This window comes from Athene noctua, chromosome 2 (genome assembly GCF_965140245.1).
Source record: "Athene noctua chromosome 2, bAthNoc1.hap1.1, whole genome shotgun sequence".
In the NCBI taxonomy this organism is placed as follows: domain Eukaryota; kingdom Metazoa; phylum Chordata; class Aves; order Strigiformes; family Strigidae; genus Athene; species Athene noctua.
In genome coordinates, this window is record NC_134038.1 from 80,134,008 (window position 1) to 80,157,723 (window position 23,716).

At 37.1% G+C, this 23,716-nt stretch overlaps 1 protein-coding gene across 13 annotated transcripts in view; it reads right to left on the reverse strand.

Annotated features, from left to right (window-relative positions):
* Window positions 1-23,716, reverse strand: part of CTNND2 (catenin delta 2) — a 689,312-nt gene that overhangs the window by 359,462 nt on the left and 306,134 nt on the right. Inside the window, exon 1 of one of the 13 annotated variants that reach the window (XM_074899528.1) lies at window positions 22,574-22,622. The exons of the other annotated variants lie outside the window; for them this stretch is intronic. Within the exon in view, the coding sequence (XP_074755629.1) occupies window positions 22,574-22,596 (23 nt within the window). The 5' untranslated portion in view covers window positions 22,597-22,622. Of the gene's footprint in view, window positions 1-22,573; window positions 22,623-23,716 lie in introns of those variants that run through there. 13 annotated transcript variants of the gene reach the window in all.

Genomic DNA, 23,716 nt, shown 5'->3' on the forward strand with positions numbered 1-23,716 from the left:
TCAGAGCTTACAGTTGTAGTGAGCGACAGCAATGCTTATTGAAGTACTGCTACTGGTGAACCCAAGAAAGAGTGCACCCAACCAACTTCACTCACTTGAAGATCAAGAAAAAAGCAGGTGTAAGACCAGGGCCCTAAATGCATCTTTCATGATATGACATTAGCCCCTGAACCCAGTGTGGATCAGCTCAGTACTAGAGGGCTCAACTTTCTTGAAATGAAGTCAATGACAAAACTTTTCAAAATATGCAACAGTCTACCTAAAGATAAGAAAATTAAAGCACATCTTTTTCTTTTGTATTCTGTAAGACTCTGTGACTTCCATATTTTTCTCTCAATTCTTTCCCTTTAATCATGGCAGCCATTTAACTTAGATAAATGGAATTTGTATCTGCAATTCCAAATTAGCAGCATCTAATTTTTATGTAGTTATTTGCTATGAAATTCAAACATTAACCATTTATGGGACACCATTGAGGAGAATGACTGTATACATATTCTGGAAAACAAAATGGTTCACATCTATTGACTCAAATATATACTTCTGTACTTCATACCATATATAATTTTGTTTTCATAGTCCTAGTGTAATTCATATATAAATTCTTAACTTCATTCTGCAAAGAAGCCATAGAGCTGCAAGAGAGAGGATGGTGACTTCTTCCAACTACAGCAACAAATTAAATTGCCTGAAAACAAAAGGTACACTCATGAAATAAAAGGCTGCCTGCAAGAAAAGTGAACAAGATCATACATACAGAGTTCTTTCCATTCACTCATTGAGATCAGACTAATAAATTTTAACATTTTGTAACTAAACTACACCATAGATATTAGGGATTCTGGATAAGTAGCTCTAAGGAGTTTAAACAACTGGTAACATCTTTCAAAATTACCATTGCTCCTCATAAAGGTGACATTTTTTTTCTGAACTTGCAGTGAGGGAAGATGAACCAGAAATCACACTGATGATGTAGAAGACATTTGAGAACTCGACTTCTCTAAAAAAAGAGTGTGGACTATGATTGATTTAAGACATAAGATTATGTTTAGAGATGTTACTATGGTTTTCATATTTACTTTCCTTTATTATTTAGACTATGCCTGACAAAAAATTGCAAAGAGTGTCTGAGAAACAGAGGAAAGTGTGTCAATTCCATAGGCATCTATTAAACTTTTTCCTCTCAAATGGCACAGTCTTGCTGGAGTGAAGAATACAGCATAATTTTAATATGCCTTACAATTAAATACTTATATTGAAGCTACATTGTGGATAAATGTATTTTTCACTGACTTCAGCATTAGTTTATGCTGAAGTTTCTTTAGCCTAGTGACATTTTAAAGCAGCAAGTTTTATTTCTGAGAGAAATTGCCTAAGCTTACTCTATTATGATGTGACATTTACATCGCAGTCATAGCCTGCAGCTCCAGCCAAGATCAAATTCCCACTGTTCATGCACATACAAATGTATGGTCCCTGCTTCAGAGAATTTAAATCTGAGGTCACCTGCTAAGCCAGCTACAAAAAAACAGAGAATCTAAATAACAAACTATCAACATAGCCATTTAGACAACTGCAGCCCTGAGGTTACTGTTCAGAAAAGCCTGAAGGAGAATTTTTGCTCCCCACAGTGAAACTACCCTTTGTATGCAGCCCATATAATCTGGGTAAATATGCTTCCTAACATGGAAACCAAACAACACAGATTTGTTGTGTGGCCTAATATTTGAATATAGCAGTTTTTCTCGTGCATAAACATCATGCTATGATTCAGAAGACTGAGAAAAGGGTCATTAATTTAGAATTCAGTTAATTTTACGTGTACGTGAAATGTTTCCATTCCTGATTTCGTTGAAGTTTTATTATGTTTGCTTTGATTAAGACACATTTCTTAGAAAGACAGGTTTTCACCTTCCATTTTAAAAATGTAGGACTTGCTGAATTCTGGATTTGGGCCTGTCTTTTAATTGTGAAATATACTTTACTTGATTTGTGTTTCACCAAGACTGTACAGATTTTGAAGGGCCATGTGCAAGCCAAAGACCTTGATTTTTTTACTTAATGTCAAGGCAACTAAACAAAAATAGTTTAGTACTATTTCCGTATTAGTTGCTTTTAGTCCCTTCTAAGATCCTTTTCTCATCGCCTACCCTCCAATATGCCCACATATATTCAAAAATTAAATTCAAGTATGTATCAATAAATATATATCAAATACATAGCCGTTAATACTTATATATGCCTTGTGAAGTCTACTGCTTGATGTAATTGTGCAGCCTGCCTGTGAGTTGTGAGCATTCCAGAATTCAATTGTATCCTACTTGGGAGGCTCACACAGTGGGACACTGATGAGGTTTCACAACTCTCCTTCATTCTGTCTCCCATGCATAGGTCTCCTTTGCAAGAAATTCTCTGGTGTCAGATAAAACATCTCCAGGCACTAATGCCATTACAGAGACAGTACCTCTCAATAAACATTGCAGCAATTGCTGGTGACCCAACCTCTTCTAATTCTACTAAAGACACAATCTTTGTTATCTGAGACTTCCCTAAGCATGTTAATGAAAGATTTTCCTTTCTGAAACACTTCTTTAAACAGAATCCATTGCTTCTTTCTTTGGAAGCATATCCCATATAGAAGTGCTCCATAGCACATATTTTCAACTGCTTTCAAGACTGTTAGACTGTCACTATATACGGTGTCTTCTTCTATACTATATAACACACTATATATATATATGTTTTCTTCAGCTTGTTGTTTACACAGGGAAAGACAGTGGGGCTTATTTTAATTGTACTAATATTCTGTAATTTATTTGCAAACTACTTTTCTGAATACTTAGAAAAATCAAAAGACTTGTTTTTAAGGCTAGAAAGTTTTCACTTTAAATCCCTCCTTGTGACTAATTGCTTTCATATTCTGTATTTGACATTCCTTCATCACTACACATCAGACAGGAGGAAAATTTAGAAGGTAGATATTTTGCTCAAATATAATTCTGTAGGAGTTTATAATTTTTTTGGAGGGGAGGAGTATGAATATTAGAAATGAATCCTACTACTTACAAAGAGGCTAAAGAGTTTAGCCTAAAAGCATAAAAACTTTACACTGTGGCATTTATAATGTGATTATTATTAAATTATAAGAATTTCCTTTTAATACTTCTGAAATTAAGTTTGCAGATCTTCTGTTAAAAGAATGCTTTCTTATTAATTCGAGTTAAATTACTGAGTTAACTTTTACTGTTACACTTGGAATACTTTTTGCAATGCTATTTAAAATTCCTTTATTGCATGGCTGCACATCTCTTTTGTGAAGGATTTTATTGGCTTGTTGGACATACTTCAAGTCCCATTAAAGATTATTCAGGATTTTGTTTCACTAGTTATTTTTCCACCAGTGAACACAAACTATTTTCTTGTACCTTTCACTGATCTTGATTTGATCGATTTTATGCTTTCAGGCCTTTGTTTCAAGTCATTTGCCAATTAAGTTGCACAAATACATCCTTATTTATTAAAAGTGGCTGCATTTTCTGCTTAGCCAGCAAGAGTCGATGAACCTATTATGAATACATAATTAATTAAAATAATGACTGAGGACTTAACTATTATCATTTTCTCTGATTTGGTTTGTATCAAGACCTGTATTATTCACAGTGGAATCCTTTGAACTCTGAAGGTTATGGAGAAACTGAGATGCCACTTTCAAGTTAGTAAAGCTCTGAAAAGCTTTTAGCTTCATGGTGAATTTAAAATCCAGTATTACTGTCACAAAGCTCTTGTTACCTGTGGCTTGTTCAAACACAGCCACTAACAGAATTAACATCTCTGTCCCTTGCCTAGCCTGCAGACAGGCCTGTTAACATTGTTCTGGTAAGCACCTTCCAGTATTCTCACAGCCATCTTCATCTGTGAAAATGTGTTGGACTGTGAAGCCCTTCAAAAGGTTCAAATGCTCTTGAGGCTCTACTTCATTCACGACAGCACCCTCCTACTCACAAAAGAAGGGAAACAGCAAGAGGAAACTGAAGGAAGAAACAGGGACTCTTCAGCCCAATTGCAAACAATTATTTTTAGCAAATTTTGGCCTTTTTTAATGCAGAAAACTCAGGTGGTGGTCAACAAGGAAACGAGAGTTGTTGATTTCAGTTGGCCTCCCTACTGTCATCCCTGTGATTTTACTCTACTGGACTCTCCACACATACCTTCAGCAGTGTTGAGCCACGGTGACCCTTCTCCAGCATTGCCACTTATCAATGCTGATTGTGTAACAAAGCTTTTCTGCTTCATTTTCGGCTTCAGTTTTAGAAAAATACAAACAAAAATGTACAAACGTTTTATTGTAATGCCTCTAATAGCTACATGCAATGGTTGAGTTTTTTTAACTAGATGTTGCTAATAAAGTCTTCTGTTATCATGGTTGGCCAATTTATGAGCTGCTCAGACATGTCAGTAGGACAAGAGGTCTTACTGTCCCTGTCCAGCCCCCGGACCTCTTCCCACCCGCTCACAGTCAAGGGCCCCATGTCAGCCCCTCAGTGCCATCAGCCTCTGTCCCAGTGACACTGCAGCAGGGTGGTCTTCAGCTCCCTACAGCCCTGCCCTACCCTGCCAAAGCATGTCCCATTGCCAGGGATGTGCCTGGGGCTGGGTCTGCCCTGGTGTTCCTTGGCTGCCCTGCTTGATCCAGCAACTTCTAAGTTTGATACCAGCCCTAATCTACCAACCTTTTGCTGTCATCAGTGCAAAGCCAAGCCTGCAACAACAAGCTCATGGGAAATATGCCCACATGCAGTTTTGTGTCAATGAAAATACCAGTAATGCTGTAAGGCACAGATACTAGTGAACAGTTATTTAACTTATTAGTTTAGACATCTTGCCTTGGGTAACAATCACATAGAGACCCAGATCTCGCACAGAGGACAGTCAGTCGCTGCCTGAGTGGCAACAGAAGCCTCCTCTGCAAGCATCCCCATAGCAGTCTCTTCACTGGTTTGGGCGAGATTCCTCAAATGGTTCTGCTGGGTTCTCACCACTTGTCTAGCCCCTGGTCCTGCCCAAAATCTCCAGCACATTATCTCCTAACTATCTTAGCTTTACACAGAACAGTTCCTGGCATGATCATTTCAGCATCTGAAGAAATGGTTTCTACTGACTATTTAAAATTATCAATGTGCAGTTTGGCAAATTTGTCCATAGGAGCTGCCTGGTGACAGCCACTTCCACAGCAGTTGCCAATAGAAATGTTGAAATAACAGGACTCTAATTCTTAATATAGGTAATCATTTGGATTATATGTTTTCTGTGTAAAAAAAACAACCCTAAGTGCTTATTTTAAAATAATTAGTATTTCACTTAGCAGCACTGCTGTAAGACCAAGTTAGGTGAGTACTGAAAGATCTATAATGCCAGAAATAGGCATATTTTCTCATGACAATACTGATTTCTTAGCAGAGACATGGCAAGGTATTTCGTCAAATAATGTCTAAACCCAAAGTTCAGACCCATGAACTTTCACCTATTTTTCTGAATGTTTAGGCATACATGGATATGCAATTCTCATTTTCAGATTGAGAACATTCTCAGATTGAGAAGTTTAATGTAGTCTATCATGGCAAGAGTGCGGGCGGCTAAAAATTTAATTGCAACCCCCAAAACTCAAAGATCAAACATCATATTGGTTGTTTACTTTTCTTGCAAAATGACAGTTAAGAGGTGATCTGAAAGTCAGTTTACTAGAAATGGATGCTGACTCTAGGAGGGTCAAGCTAAATTTTCTTGCTTTTCAACTCAACTAAATCTGGAATGAGAGACTTTGACACCGCAGCTATATACATGTTATTAACTTCTTTAAATATAAACCAAAAGATGTTCATATTTATATGCAGAATATCAAACCTCACACTGTATTGCAACCTATTTAATTTAATATCCAAATACTTAAGTTGTAGTTTGAGTTACCTCATTTTATTCTGTCATCCTTTGCAGATGTCTACTACGTGCTAGAAAAAATCACTTAAAAATCCAGTGCAAAAATAAAATTAATTAAAATTTTTTGAGTCTTTTTATATGCATAGTGACCATTAGTGCAAGAAACTAAGTGATTTTATACAGCCTATGGACGATTACTAAAAAAGCTAACAATCTCTTGACAATGATAATAATTCTTTGATGGCTATGTTTCCCTGGGGTTTTCTTCGGATTAAACTGTTCATTTCAGAGAGGTAGAAGGCATTTAAAACCACTAGTAAAGAAACCACTAGACATGGACAATACTGTGCCCTATATTCTAAAAGACCTTGCCTGGTGAGGAAAAAGTGTTTTCTGGAGTAAAAATGTAATAGAAATAATTGCAGGGCAGCAAAGCAAATGATGAAGCAAGATTGCTCAGTCACACTGATCAAAGCAGTCCTGTGGCATTTAAATATTCACTGAAGTTCCAATGTCTACTAGGCTTTTCCTGCTGCAGAGATGATACAGCATTATGCAAACCTGCAGTGGTAAAAGACAATTTCCATTACCAGCAAGGCTACTAATTTTAATAGATTTTTTGTTAAGAAAGATCTATTCACTGAACGGTTAAAGTGTGTAGCAGGTATGAAGGGAAAAGTTCAATAGTACTACTGACAGATGTATCACTTAGTGCAAATTGTGCACACAGAATATTAAAAGCAGTGCTGCCATCTCTTGGTTATTTTTGGCTGTAGTAAACATGTACTGTATTTGCCACATGTTTAAAAAAAACCCCAAACCTGCAGAAATTAATGCCACAATGTGACACTGTTTGGCAACATCCAAACTACAGAACATAAAAAGGTAACATCCAAATATTTAAGTAAATGAGACTACCCCTACATATTAAGCTTGTGGCCATATAAGAGACATTTATACAGACAGTGGCGGTTTTTTTCCCCCCTCTCTTCTTGCCTTTGGGATAATTTTACTTCCTGAAAACAGATCACTTTTAGAGAAGTAAGAAGGGAAATGTCTCAGAGAACATTTAGGATGTTATCTGTTAAATTCTAAGACTAAAAGTATATGATCCCTTCAGGGAAGATTTTGCTGGGATTCAGGGTTTTTTTTTACTCAGAAGAATATATAAGTGGTTTACATTTATATTTTAAAAAATACATATACATACACAAATTTATTTGTATATAGAAGAATTTATAAGCAATATAGTTGCCCTGTTACATTAGAGGAATAAAAATAAATTTGATCAATACTGCACAGATATTGGGTCCCACCCTTCTGGCAGAATCCAAAAGGCAAAACTTGCCCATGAACTTCCAGAATCAGAGCCCTGTCTTCTCTTTCTTTCTAGATTTCAACACTTTGATATGCAAACAAGGTTGTATTATATTTCCCTCCACAGGAAAAATATAATAAATCAGGGTGCAACAGAAACCTGCATACTGTCTGTCTTACAAATTATCACTCCTAATATTCTTAAAATAGATGCTTATTGCTGTTGCCCTATCTACCTACACTTGGATATAAAATTTTGAGACCCCTAAAATCATCTAGTCTAAATTACTTATTAAGATGCTACAAAGAAACAGAACTTGTGTATATATAATACTTGTGCTGAGTATTTTCTCCCTACAACTCAAGTGTCTCTTATATCCTTAGTTGTAAATCTAAAACTTCAATCAGTCTCTGGTCTGTCCTAATAACCTGGTTAAAATGTTTTCAAGAGCATATTCATTTGGAATACAAATAGTGTAAGTTGCAAAATTCAAAAGCACTTTCTAAAAAATTTATCTCATTAAGGTTTTATTTCCTCATTTAGATCAAAAATTATATACCCTTAAGAAAAAAAATTATCATTAGCTATTCCAACTTCAACAATGAAATGAAGCTGCTTCATTAGCTACTTTCTGTTTCCTTTGTGGGGCTCACACTTGCTTATCATGAAACGATAGAGAAATTAAGGTTGGAAAGGACCTCTGGAAATCATTTAGCCCAACTCACTGCTTAGAGCAGGCTAAATTAGATCAGGTTGCTCAGGGTTGTGTTGGTGTGAGGATTCAGTATCTCTGAGGATGGAGATTCCAAAATCAAACTATGCACCTGTTCCCAAACCTGACCGCTCGTGGTGAAAATAAAAGAAGTCCTAACCAGAATTGCCCATGTTGCAATTTGTGTCCATTGACTTTTTTTCTGTCTCTGCTAGCTCATGTCTCATGCTGCCCACTAGCTCCCCTGAGCTGCTCTCTGTCCACGCAGCCCCAGCCCATACTGTTGGATGGGGTTATTCCATTTCAGATGTAAGACTTAAAACAGCGTGCAAAATGGAAAGAACTGCAGGACATAAAGGACAATTGTTACAAGTGATTAAATGGAGTACAGGGTGGAAAGGTAATAATGAAACATATTCTTTCCATTGAATACCCACATCTAGGTGTTTTGGGTTTTTTTTTTACAGCAACTATTTGGCAGCTCAGTTCTTTGTAACCTAGGGAGCAGGTGCAGGATGGGAGAGGCATCAGATTATCAATTATCTGATGTAGCATGACACCCAAGCAACAAATCGCAATTTATAATACAGCTCTGTCACAGCTTAATACTGCTTTGTTTCTCATGGATAACTCATGACTCCTCAGCTGCCTTTAGATTTGGATGTTTGTGATGCAGGTAAGCACTCTGTGGTAGTGGAGCCCCTCTGTATGCAGTAAGGGATGAAAAGAAGAAATCAGATAAGCCAAAACATGATTAACAGATTTAAAATCTGCCATTGATCAAACTAAGACATTCTGCCTATAGCTGCAAAAGTAGGCTAGCAATTAGTATGTCAGATACCATAGGAGTAGAAGAGAAATGCTCTGGTACTGAGCTGCATGGAAACAAAATAAAATATTTCCCTACACTGCCCAAACTTAACTGGTTAAAACTCTACATCAAGAAATGGTGTATCATATATCAATATTAATACAATCAAGCAATTCAGTCGGGGCGCAAAGTCAGTCATTTATCTTTTCTCTTTCAAGATCCCAGCTTTTTTATCTGGATGTAAGCAAAGATTGCCTTTACATGAAGAAACTCATACTTGACGCTGAATGGATACACCCACCTACTCAGCTGAGGTTTTGACCTGACATGTCCAAAATAAAAAAGGATCCTTAAATCCAGAGCTTGCTTAACTATTTAAAACCCAAGAAGTTGCAACAGAATCAAGAACCAGTGGGATATATCATTCCAAACCTATTTCCCAAATATTATTAACCAAATGTTCAAATAAAAATGATAGGGTGCTTGAATAGATTATATTGACTAGTCACAAACATGACAAGAGAAACAGATAAGCTGTGGAAGATATAATATTATTATGTTATTTGAGACACAAATATTACTTCTAGGTGACCATTAAGAAGAATACATAATCACGTTTTCTACTAAAATAAGTAACATTGATAAGGAGAACGGTTTAAAATAATTTAAAAAGTAATGAGTAATGCTTTTTCAGATACTATATGCTTCTTGCAATTTTTTACCACATAAATCAAGCACCATTTGCCTTCCAAATCAGTGTTTCAAGTTATCAAGGGGCACCCAATGGGCACAGCCTTGTAGCAAGGAAGTCACCAGATGTAAGAGCTGTCACTGTTCAGCCTGGAGAAGAGAAGGCTCAGGGAGGATCTTATCAATGTTTATAAATACCTGAAGGGGGGGTGCAAGAGGAGTGGTGCCCAGGAACAGAACAGGGGCCGATGGGCACAAACTGAAACACAAAATGTGCTGTATGAACATCAGGAAACACTTTTTCAGTGTGAGAGTGATCGAGCGCTGGCACAGGTTGACCAGAGGTTGCAGCATCTCCATCCTTGGAGATATTCAAGAGCCATCTAGACACGAGTTATGGGCAAGTGGCTCTAGGTGGCCCTACTTGAGAGATCCCTTCCAATCTCAACCATTCTGTGATAACACGTAAGAGGAAGAATAATTTGCACATATGGCATTGGTGTCACAGTACCAAAAGCAAGCATCCTGTAGTAACTGTATGGAGTTGATGACAATATGTAACAATCAAAATATTTGAAGACATTCTCCAAGCTATAAAGCATCACTTCTGTATGAGTTACTTCCGTAGCTTTGCAAGGCATTATGTTCATTGGTTTCAATAAGATTTGGGTCATAAATTAATACTTTTCTGCAGACAGACACTATATTAACAAGAATAGTAATTACTACAGTCTTCTGTACTGTTGACATTCTACAAGTAGGTAAACCATCTACTATTTTTTATAATAGTACCAGTCTCTGACAATGCTTTTTGCTAGCATTGATTTAGTTATAGTATCTAACCCTGGTAGTTCATTTGATGGAACCAACAATAACATGGAATTAAGTTTTCTACTTAGTTTTTGATGAGACACCTCTACTCTCATTAGTGCCATGATATACTGTCAGTATTGTGACTGATGGTCATAATATGGAATTATCAGTTTCCCACTGCTTTGTCACTTTCTTTACAAAATTTGCCAGACAATAGGATTATTTTTTTTTTTGCACCACACATACAACATTTGACATATAGCACCTAAATAAAAACGATCCTCTAAAGACATCTTTCTTGTCACCAAGACACTAGAAAGGAAAACGTTCCAACATCACCAGTCCAGAAATGTGAACTGGGTTTTGTAGAAATATATAATGCTCTAATGATCTGTTTCTGAAAACAGGTTTCCTTCCCTGAAAATCATTGGAGACAATACTGAAACATGTTTGTAAAGCTTCACTCATGAAGGTCCATTTTATGGGTGGAACAGTCTGCAAAAGGGTAATGCAACATCCACCTGTAATTTAATATTGCTTTTTTTTTTTTTTTTTAGTATTGTCCCTAAAGACTTCTCAGGCTGCAATACAGGAATGCTTGATAGTTAGCATTATTTAATACTTTCACTGAATTTCATTTTTATGTAATATGATATTGGTGGGGATTTTCTTAGGAATCATACTGATATGATTTCCTATTTTCATTTAGAGCAATAGGGACAGCCCTTAATTCAAGGGGCATTTTCAGAAACTACATTATCACATTTATTTATATAAGAGAAATATCAAAATACAGGTTGAGGGCAGAATGTTGACTGGGAGAACAAAACAGAACAAAATCTCTTTCACCACTATTTTATTCACAAAAGGTACTACCTCACTGCTCTTTGCTAATAATATTCATGGTTTTCTCCTGTTTTACTTAAACTAAGACTGCTTTGCAGAATGTATAAAGTTCAGTTAATGATGGTTTTGTCCTGTATAAGCTCAGAGGGAATATTGCTCTTCCTAAATAAAGTTGTCAGTAGTTTTGAGTTTAAAGGTTTAAAGACAGAAGTACTTTTATTATCCATGAAATGGCCAACAATAATGGCTTAGCTATTGAAATGATAAACACATACTGAAATGATCAACACAGAGAAGACAGAGAATGTTATCCTCATGTAATATTCCTTAGTGCAGTCCATTTCTCACCTTCAATTCCCAAAATGTCCTATTTTAGAAACCCAGCATGCCTTCCAGGAATCAACATAGCTCTTGGCTATTCTGTAAACCCTATGTCCACATATATGGCTCTGGAGTCTCTGCATCCTCCAGTGTCATGACTCAAATGAAGCCAGGCAGTATCAGTTCTTCTTAACTGAAGCACAAGAGTTTCCTTAAAAAGGAATCAGTTGGTGTGGAAACATCTACAGAAAAGGAAAATCCATCAACAGTTTGTCATCTTCTTTCACATCACCATTATCAAGCTAATAGACAGTGGTACATTTTGTACTATTTATCCCTATCCCCTTCTCTGCACTTCTCACAAGTGAGTTCCCCAACTATAATGAAGACAAAAAATAAGATATTCCCCTTAGAAATTCCAAGATGAAAGAGTCTGTTAGAAAAAGATTAAATTTTCTTTAATTTCCAGTGTTAACCCACTGTAGTGTACTATTTGAGGTCAACTGACTTTCCTAGTACATCTTGGAAGTATGTTCCACAGTTAGGAACTTTTTACACACAAGTTTCCCCAGGTTCACCACCTTTTAAGGATGAGCTTTAAGTTTAAGATCTTATGTTATCTACAGCTGTGATAAGGATAAAAGCAAACTTTCTAATGGCTAGGTACCAGTCCTCTTTGATACTGACCCCATGGCATACTTTCTCCTATGGCCTCATTTGAAAAAGATCTGAGCCAGTCTCAGGCAAAGTTGTTAACTGGAAGCCAAAGAAGAAAACCTACAAGGAGGGAAATGAAGACATTTTCAGGAACAGGAATGAAGCCCATTTTACTGCAACATGTCCCTCCATTCTCCAGGACAGAGAGATGTGTTTGCCATGGATGTGACAATGATTTTAACATATATATGTATTTTCAGTGTTGCTCTACAGCTGTCTTATTCTACTTCCCTACAGTGCTAATGTTGGATGTGCAGTTTCAGGAAAATGTATGTGTCCGGTTCTATGGAGCTTAAATTATGACTGTGAATCAAAGGAAATTATAATTGTGTCGTGGCTGGGTGCACACCCAGGACATTAGTCATCAGTTCCCTGAGTGGACCATGAACTGCCAGGCTTGGGCAAACACAACTGAGACCCTGGACTGATCTGAGCCAGTGGGCTGAGTGATCTCCAAGCTGGCTGTTTTTTAAGAAACATGTTGTCCATGTCTGTGCAATAAGTATATCCAGTTGATCAGATACTCTGGAATCAAGAAGGAGCATTTCTAAATTAGGGTGAAATTTGCTAAAGTGCTGTTTTCTCTTCCCTGCCCCATCTTCCTGGAGAGCAGAAAAGCATTTAGATTAATTAACAGAGATGTATTAATGTTTTCAAGGAGTATAGTTTGTCTCAAGTTACTGCTACACTCTGTACATAAAGTAACTATTTCTCAGATGAAAAGACTGCTCAGACTGTTACTGAGAGAGCCCTCTGACTACCCAGGAAGACCCCAAAGCATCACATGGAGGTGACCTTCTCATCTACCAGAAGGAAAGAGGACAATTAAAAGACACATCACAACCACATGAACAGGTTGATTTTTACAAAATCGAAGCCCACTGCTTAAAACCTGTTTATCTAAAAGATGTTAACTCTCTGTAAGTTCAATGAAGACTCACATCCTTAAACGTAAAATGGAAGTCAAGGTAGCACCAGGAAAAGTTGTTTTTCACTGAGGAGCTGGAAAGTGTGCTGGTTACTTCAGGTACATGAAACCTATAGCAAGAGGCTGTCCAAACAGAAGCTAAGGATCTACTTGAAGATTCTGAAGCTACTATTTTTTTAAAAGAAATTCTTCAATCAAGGCAGTACTAGGTGAAAGATGAGACCTAAACAAATATGTAATTCAAAACACAGCAAATAATAGATTTACACATTTAGTTCTGAAGGAGTAATTTCAACTAAAGCTGTTTGACAAGTCAGATTTATCACCGGACTGACCACATAATCAATGGAGAAATAAAATCCTGAAATAACCATTAACCAGAGGAGCTAAAAGAATTTCAAGAGTGGTACACTTTCCTAGATGCAACTAAAGCTGTGTTTGTAACAGTAGTAGGCATTAACCTATACAGAGGAAAGGTCTCATAATAGATCCTCATTTATATCATCCTCCACTGTGCCAGGAGCTATTACATCTTGCATGTCTTTAATAGGTATTGTAATCACATAAATCTTCATTTTTTTTGAAAACTCTGAAGGGCAGATATATAATTATCTATAGTGGACCTATAATGAAACAGCTCTCTTTAAAAAAACACTTCCATTTCAATTTCTAATAAACCATTTTTCTCATGAAATTCACAAGCAGCAACTTCACCCTTTACTACTTACACATCATCCTGGATCATGTGAGATGCTTCTACTGTTTATTAGACATCAGTTGACCTTGGTATAACACCCACCTCAGAAATTATTTCAGTGAATGAAATTATGTTTAGTAATATGTGAAAGACGTAGACAGTTCTGATGAGAGAGAGAATACAGCTTAATAGAGGTCCAGATTTGGGGAAATGAATTACCGCTTGCATCAGCCTAAATGATCCCGCAACAAGCATCTCACATTGACACAGCTTGCAGATTTATGCACTGTGTAGCAAAGAGTCAGTCTTATCACAGCTCATCCACTATCAAGTGTTTGGAAAAGATAAGAATTCATTTGCATTTTTAATGACGGTTCAATGTCTTGACTTCTTTGCAGATGCTACATTGACAATACAAATTATGGCTGCAAACATTCACTTCCTCTAGGCTTACTACATATATTTTTGGGATATATTTCTTCAGTAAAGATCAAGTACATGTATTGCACCAACTGACACGGGTGATTTAATTATACAATATTTAAAGTTATATGTATTATTTGACGGAGTATTTTAATAATATATCCTACAATTTCCTGGGTCACAGGAATACAAACTTTATTTGCATTCCAGTTCCACCCTTCCAGTAACAGAGATCACTAAAAAAGGTTGTCAATCGATACCCACAACACAGAAATTAATTTCCTCAACCCCTTCTTTTCCTCCTCCTGTCTTCATCATGAAAATATTAATGGAAGACGGCAACAGTCCACACTCATTTGCTAAGGTACCTAGCTATTAATGATAGCCATTGGGCAGACTTTTACACGGCTATCTTCTGTCTTTTGTTTTAAAAGATACCCATCATTTGACCAAATGTCCTTATTCAAAAAAGTGTAATAAAATGAATATTGATACATATGAAAAACACACAAAAAGACAATCTAATGACCTATGAGCTATATGTCTTTAATTTCTCATATATAAACATCAGATTACTACTTTCTTACTACAAGGGTACCTTAAAAAACTGATATAAATCTCCTGAGAAGCTAAACTGAGATGAAGAAGAACTAGCAAACATAAGGGACTTTCAGTGTGATTTATGTTAATTAAGCATTTAGTTCTGATACATTTCAGGAATGTACACTGAGTTTATGTGACTTCTTAAGCCTGTACTCATAGTTGTATATATCCTGAATTAAGCATCCCTGCTCAAATCTCAATTGATTTACAAGGCAGCATGTCTTTTGGAGGACTGTTAAGGCATGGTGGATAAAGGCATTTATCTAAATTCCACACTGACATATACAATATGTAACTCCACTGAAGGATTTGTATTGAAATCAGCTAGAACATCTTATATCATCATGTGTGTTTCACAGCAGTCTTCTGGTTTGAGCCCAGAGAGCAACGGAGAATCACACAGCTGCTTGCTCACTCCTTCCCCCTCAGAAATGGGAAGGAGCAAATAAAACAAAAGGTTTGGGAATTGAGACAAGGACATAATGGGTGACTTCCCCATTATGGTCACGGGCAAAAGACAGATTCATTAGAGGAAGAAAAAGAACATCAATTTAATTTAAATACCACCAACACCAACACTTAACAGAGTAGGACAGTGAGAAATACAACCATATCTTAAAAACACCTTCCCCCCATCCCTCTCCTCTTCTTTAGCTCAGCTTTGCTCCTGATTCCTCTACCTCCTTCCCCCCAGCAGTGGAGGGGGGAAGGGGATGGGGGTTGCAGTCAGTCCCTTACACATTGCTACTGTTCCTTCCTCCTCAGGGTGAAGACTCCTCGCACTCTGCCCCTGCTCCACTGTGGGGTCCCTCTCACAGGAGACAGTCCTCCAAGAACCTTCTCCAAGATGAGTCCTTCCCAAGGGCTGCAGCACTTCCCGAGCTGCTCTGACATGGAACCCTCCCATGTGTTGCAGTCCTCTCAGTGCAGAACTACAACAGTGTGGGCTTCCCACAGAGTCCTGGCCTTCAGATACAGCTACCTGCTCCAGTGTGAGGTTTTCCACAGGCCAAAAATCGGCATCTGCTCCACTGTGGACCTCCATGGGCTCAGGGGCACAGCCTGACTTCTCACCATGGGCTGCAGGGGGATCTCTGCTCCCGCACGCCTCCCCCTCACCTCCTTCTCCTCCTTTCTTCCACTGACCTCAGTGTTTGCATACATGTCCTCCTCATAACTCCTCCTCACACCTCCAACTCCTCCTCTCAGGTTCCCCTTCTTAAATGTGTTATCACAGAGGTGTGATCACCATCACTAATTGGCTTGGCCTTGGCCAGAGGCGGGTCCAACCTGGAGCCGGGGAATCTTTGAGAAGCTTCTCATAGTGGGCCACTGTTCTAGCCCCCTCCCCCACTACCAGAAAAAGCCCCACCACACACACAAACCCAACACAAGCAATTCTTTCAAAAGTGCAACAGCAAATTCCTGGAGGAGCTTCCACCAAAAAACCAATGGCAGAAGAGGGAGGTTGTGCAGCACTCATTCCACATGGCTAACTTATTCACATTGCCATTATACACTAAAGTATATTCCACTATACTGGCAGCTATATGCAATTATCACACACACTAATGCTTTGGGTTTATACCAAAGATATAAAAAGTAGAAGCAATTCACTGTTGACAGAATATACTGTAGGAGACTAGACTATGTTTTGTTGTAACAGTGATGGATGGACTGTTCGGTGGATAAGGAATTGGTTCGATAGTCACATCCAGAGATTAGTCATCAGTGGCTCAAAACCTGGATGGAAATCAGTGACGACTGGTGTCCCTCAGGGGTCTATACTGGGACCAGTACTGTTTACTATGAATAGATAAAGGGATTGAGTGCAACCTCAGAAAGTCTGCCAATGACACTAAGTTCTGTGGTGCAGTCGACACACTAGGGGAAAGGAATGTCATCTGGAGGGCCCATGTAAACTTCATGAGGTTCAACAAAGCCAAGTGCAAGGTCCTTCACCTTGGTTGGGGAAACCTCCAGTATCAATACAGGCTGGGGGATGAAGGGATTGATAGCAGACTTGTCGAGAAGGACTTGGGGGTACTGGTGGATGAAAAGCTCTCCCCTCTACTCTGCTCTTGTGAGACCTCACCTGAGTACTGTGTCCAGCTCTGGGGTCCCCAGTATAAGGAAGACATAGACCTGATCGAGCAGGTCCAAAGGAGGGCCATATAGATGATCGGGGTTTGGAGCACCTCCCTTATGAGGACAGGCTGGGTTGTTCAGCCTGGAGAAGAGAAGGCTCTGGGGAGACCTTATAGGGGCCTTCCAGTACTTAAAGGGGGCTACAGGAAAGATGGGGAGGGACTCTACCAAGGAGTTTAGTGATAAGATGACGGGTAATGGTTTTAAACTGAAAGAGGGTAGATTTAGATTAGATCTGAGGAAGAAATTCTTTCCTGTGAGGGTGGTGAGACACTGGAACAGGTCGCCCAGAGAAGTGGTAGATGCCCCCTCCTTGGAAGTGTTCAAGGCCAGGTTGGACGGGGCTTTGAGCAACCTGATCCAGTGGAAGGTGTCCCTGCCCATGGCAGGGGGCTGGAACTAGAGATCTTTAAGGTCCCTTCCAATCCAAACCAGTCTGTGATTCTATATTACTCTAAGACTTGCCTCAATATTACCTACTCAATACTTAAAGCAGTAAACCAGTGCTACTTCATAAACCTGTAGCTAAATGGAAAACTCAGTAATATCCAGTTAGACTAATTAACGTGTATCCATCAAGAGGGGATAAAAACAAATATGTGTTTGTTGGGCTGTATATTTAGTATTTGCTAACAACATATTTGTTTATTTTAGTTTTAATTCACATTAGTCACAATAATTTTTTTCCCATATTTTTGCAACTCTTTTTTCTATTTTACATCATCTTCTCTTTGTGCTTCTCCATACTTTTTGTGTTCACTCTACATTTCCATTTCATTTAGGCACAAGTGACAATGTCAAGTGTGTACACAACCTGTGTATGTGGCACATGTATGTGCCTGTGTGAAGCAGAAATATGCTCATGCCTTTTAGGATGACTGAGAAAAGCATTTCTCTGACTCAGTGCTCTCAGCTCCACACAAAATGAAATCACAAATTATTAGTCTCTGTCCTTCTACATCTACAGCAATAACTAGACAGATATCTTACTGCAGTAATGAAAAATGTTTCGTTAACACACATCCCCCCTTACCCTGCAAAAAAATAAAGAACGAAGAAAAAAATCCAGGTACCTAGGCAGGCCCACACTGAACTACAGTCTTGGAATTGCAAACCTGAAGTTAAATTGCAAAGTTGATTCCAACTTCTGAAACCAGTGAAGCAAAACCAGATGCTTTAAGCATTTTCTCCAGCCCTACATGGAGAACCCCCCTTCCTTTAGCCATTTGTCCTGCCAGTTGACCTATTCTTGGATGCTTTTTATCACCAATGCACTTCATTATTTTTTAATTTATTGACGTTGAGTATTTTTCTATTGTTAGCTTTTGCATCCCTCCAGACTGATGTTAAATAAAGATGACAATGTCCAGAGTATAGTACACATTACTGTAAGTATCAGAAATTTTTACTTGTAAGGTGAACTATTCACAATACACTACAGACTTTACAAACTTCCGCGGAGTTACTGTGGCAATAATACCCCCGTATTTTGATGCAAATATTTCAGTGCAACATTTGAACTATTTCAAAAATGCAATCAAAGAAGTCTCAATGTTTGCAGTCAAACTCTTGTGCTTTCAGTAAAATATAGATGTAATCTTTCATGTCCAATTACCTGACTTGAAAGACAACAAAATTACACATAGCTCTGGTGTCACAATGCCCCTTCAGGGCAGTGAGGAAGGTTGCTTCCTTCTGAGGCAATCAGAACTGCACTGATGAAGCCTCTATCTCCACCACTTAGTTGCCTAATAGGTTTAAATAGCATTGGTCTCTACACTGAAGGAGTTTTTTGAATTAATTAGATTTCTTCTCTTTGATCTCTAAGACAGAACATTAGTTAAGTCTGCAGGGGGTGAAACAAGGCATTAGTATTGGTTTTTGACCATTTTTATTTTTTAAGCATATTTTAAATAGCCAGCCTCAAGACTGCAGTAAAACATCTTTTTGCATTCAAATGCAAGTACTGTACACACGTACTAACTACATTGATAGAACAGGATAAAATTTGACATTTGGGAAAGTGGAAACTGCTACTAGATCAAATTTTTAGAGTGGCATAAAATTCTGACTTTAATAGAAGGACTAAATCAACCAGTGTATATTCTGATATTTAACTGTGTGCCCTGCAGCACAGCATCTGCATACAAACTAGAATTTTACTAGAAAACAAGGAACAATTTTCAGTAAACACAAGCAGTTAGAAATAAGAAAATCACTTATGGAGAAAGGAATTACACACATTCTGGAATCATTAAAAAGCTGGTAGAAATGGAAGTTTCCCAAGTTGTTCTTAACAGTTGTCTTGATTGAGACAGTTTCAGTTCACCACACCCAATAGCAGATGTACGGAAGACAACTCTCTCAGACAAACAGGAGTCACGAACACTGACTTAAGTTTCCAAGAATTTAAAATTACTTGAAACAATTTCATATTTTTTCTTGTCACAGTGTCTTCCTCTCCTCCCTGATATAATACTGCAGTATTTCCAAATTTCAATTGAGATACAAAATGGGTATCTACCGTTCACGTATGTCTCACTCTTTTAGGTCCTCTGGAAATTTTTACTGAGATACTGACAAAGCAATGGAAAGGAAAAATTAACAAGTACACAATAATAAACTTTCCTTGTGTGCTCTTTACAGTGTTTAAAAATTTGAGATAGCTTAAGAGTCGAGATTGGATAACCAGTTTTGTATGTTATTGGTGGGGTGTCCTTCCAATCCTCAAAAGGAACATGTTTGTAATGCTGCAAGGTGTGTTTTTCAAATAAAAATCCTACCAGTCTGGGGCTTCATGGTGAGCACACACATATAAGAGATCAAGTTTTGATTAACTGACCAAGTATAGGGCTACTAAGGAGGTCAGATAACTCCCCATCTGATGGATTTACTTGAAGGCTATAGACTCAATAGGCATCAACACATTTAATGTCAATACTTCTGTATTTTGGAACAGTGTCCCAGACTCACTGCTGTCAGACACAGCTGTAACTTCAGTGAAATCCACAGATTTCCATGAAATTTTCATTGGCTAATTTCTTACCTTACCAGAGTGCCTGGTGAAACATGATTGAATTTCATAACGTCCACCTTTAATGACATTTATGAGCCAGCAAAACCACAAAATGGGATTACAAAGTAAGTAACATCACAAAAACCAAATATTAGTTATGGCAGTGGAACCTCTGTGTACAGAGAATAATGACAAATTGAAGTTAAAGAGTTATGCATGAAATTTTCTATAGCTAATTTATCAGCAATGTAAGGTTTTTCTTTTTCTCCTCAATATAAACCCACTGCTCCTATTACAGTCCACACTTCCTCTCTTTTGAGAACCTACAGTCAGAAGGTATTCTTGAATTAGTTTATTAACTCAAAAATTGATTTAAAAATCCTCATTCTTAAATCCATGACAGTTCTGGAAGTCACAACTGGCAAATAAATTGGCTATTCCCCTTGAGGGATGTGGGCTGAAGACCACAATTTTGACTTGTCAGGCATAGCCTCAAGAGTCACGATTGAAAGAGTTTCAACTTTTGTTTGATTGTAACTACAGGGTTAAACCTGAAAAATTCCAGCACAGAAATGGCACTTGAAGAGCTGCTTCACTTAAAACAAATGCTTTTAGCTCTTATCTTGAATCAAGGCCTTACCATTTCTCTCCTGAATTACAGAAAGGATTAAATTCAAGTTCTTTTGTTGCACCTACATTTCTGAAATGTTTTTTTGTCAATCACTGGTTGTAAAAGTAAAGTGAACAGCAGTTATCTTTAAAGAAAGAAAAGTTTGTCAAAACTAAGGCATTCTCCATACATACTGATTTTTATTTCTCTTTATTCTTTGAGGAAACATCTGAAGCTGTGTGACTTTGGAATTTATTCAAACTCATTTTATCTATGACTGTCATGTGGAAAGAAACAGTTATAGGAAGCATAATTTTATATTTTTTCTGTTGTTACATTGTAGCCATTCTCAGCTTTTCTCCTGCTCACCTCCAACATATAATTGGGAGTAGTCATTGGTGTTATAGCTCTTTGTTCAAACATGAAATACAGAAATAAACCTTTTTTTTTTTTTTTTTTCCCCTCATCAGAGAAATTACTACAAACAATAAGCATAATCTACAATATGCATGATTGTATCCCTTGTCATCTGTCAAGTTGATACTCAGTCAACGGTATTTTCCTAATGCCATTGAATCAAAGAATGGGTTGGATTGGAAGTGACCTTTAAAGATCATAGTTTCAATAGGTGACAATGAGATGGATTATATGTCCAAACTGGTGACAACCTACCGGCAAAATTAAAGATTTAAAGGGACAATAAATTTTAAAAAAAAATTCTTTAAAAGCTGAGCACCTTCTGCCATCTTTTCCTTGTAATTTTGCCCGCTCATCTCTTTACCTAAAAACCCTGGTTTTTTCTCTTATCTTTTTTAGTTTTTGTCTTCAAAATTTTTACGCATACAGAAGTTCTGATCCTGCTGCAAAAGCAAGGTATATCGACATGTATGACAAGATGAAGTGGTCATTTTGTGCAGGTGTGGTCAAACACAAGCCAACTTGATTAAAAAAGATTCTTCACTCTTCATAAAGGTGCAATGCTGCAAATTATACGCATGAGAGGCTCCCTGAAGCTCTCTACTGGAAAACAACCATCAGCATTGGAATCAAAATGGCAAGTCATATGTTCTGAACTATTGTCATGGGGTGCCAAAATACTTACACATTAAATTACTTTTAATGGGCATGGGTTTTTTTCTACATGCATGTAAGCACTGATGTGTTTTCCTCTGAAAGACAGCTCAAGGTCCTGGTGTAAGGTGATGAATCTCACCAATTTCCTGGATGCTTACAGTAGCTGGTTGCTCAAAAAAAAAAAAAAGTAAAATGTTTCCCAAGAGCTTTGGACCTACTGCATGTTCGGAGTGCTTTTAAAAAGCTATGTTAGACTTTATGTACTGTGGATATTGTGTGTGACCACCTCTTGATGAAAAGACCAATAATGCTAAATATAGGCTCAGTCATTGAAGCACAAAACCAATAAAATTATCACATGTCCACAGTTTCCCAAATAAATGCAAAATTCTTTCTAATCATTAAATTAAAGAAGGTGTGCAAAGAAAGTGAAGGTAAAAAGTGTTACAAGAAGAGTAGCAAATTTAAATGCTTCAAGCCTATCATTCAAATGCTTGGTGAAACATTTCTTCTCTGACTTAAAACTGCACTATGCCTTCACTTTTGATTTAATTTCCATACTAGACATTAACATCTTTGAATCTTAAGTGAGTCTGCAACCTAATATAGCATTAACAATGAGTATTTAAGAGACATCTTTTGCTGGTCTAATTTCAGAAATCACCTCACAAAATCTGAGCTTAAATTTTTAAAATACAATTGATGTTTTCAGAGAGTAGACTAGCATCTTAGTTTCTATTTATCTACTTTAAAAGATCTAGATATAGCATAAAATTTACAGTTTGTTCTTAATTAACTGTATCAAATAACTTTTTTTAAAAAAAAAGCTTTCAATATATCATTTGTAGATTCATTTCAACTACGTAGCTAGATGGGATTTCTCCTCAACTCAAGAAACTCTTTTTCTCGTACCTTGTTTTTGAACAAGCTGGCATCACCGTATCTTCAGCAAGGCACTGTGAACTAAATGCAAAAAGAGTCCATTGATTTTTACTCTGTTTTTATAGTCTACTCTTTTGCTCAAGATTTTACACACACAATGCCTTATTCTAGCAAGGCAAAGAAAAACAAGAAAAATACTGAACCTTATTTTTGTGGAAAAAAAAGCCCAGGCAATTCTGCTTTCTGCTTTGTCTCCTAGTGTTATCAAGAGTAATAGGAGCCTATTTAGCCCTGGAAATTTTACAGTTTAAACATCATCAATGGGAATCACAAAATATTTTGTTAAGAGAAGTGTTTTCTTTAAACATCAACCCAAAGTAGGGCACTGAATCACTTATTGAATAGATAATTCATTTCTTGTTCAGAATACATATATGAAACTGATCAGATGGTTCAATTACTATCAGGATCTAAACACACAGTCTTTAAATGAGGACAGAAACAAAGAAAACATGCAGGGAGTCCAGATGTATAGTGCAGTTTTAAAAACAGATGCTTAAAATTAATACTGTGGTAAATATTAATTTTTTGCTTCAACAGTTTACAAATGCTTAATTTATTTTGATATGCAAGAACATTTAAATAGTATCATATGTCAGAATACAAAAGAAACTTTTATGAACTTTATTTTCAGTTCTGTTTTTGAAACATTTGGGGGGTGAAGGGTATTGGCAAGGAGTAGGATAGTAGAAAAACCTTAGGATTAAAAGGTTTGTATTTTACTTTTTTAAAAGTCTAATATTAATATTAATTATATTAATTATTAAGAATATTATATATTAATTATATTAATTATTAAGAATATTAAGTTTGTTAGCAATAGGTAATAATTCTCTCTATAGTTATTTTAAGTTTTTACAGTTGAAAGAACACTGCCAAACTAACAATTTGAAAATGTGTGCAGAAAATGGGGGTAACTACCAGTCACTTTGCTCAGAGGCAAACTAAATTAATAAGGGGAAAAAAGAAGTCAAGCTAAAAAGATATGCAACTTGAAGGATTTCTACTGATTATTTACTGGATGGTTATCTGACAAATTCATCTTACTCAACTTCTGAAGAAGTACAAAAGATTCAAAATGTAATGTCACTGTCAGCTTTTTGGTGAAAAACG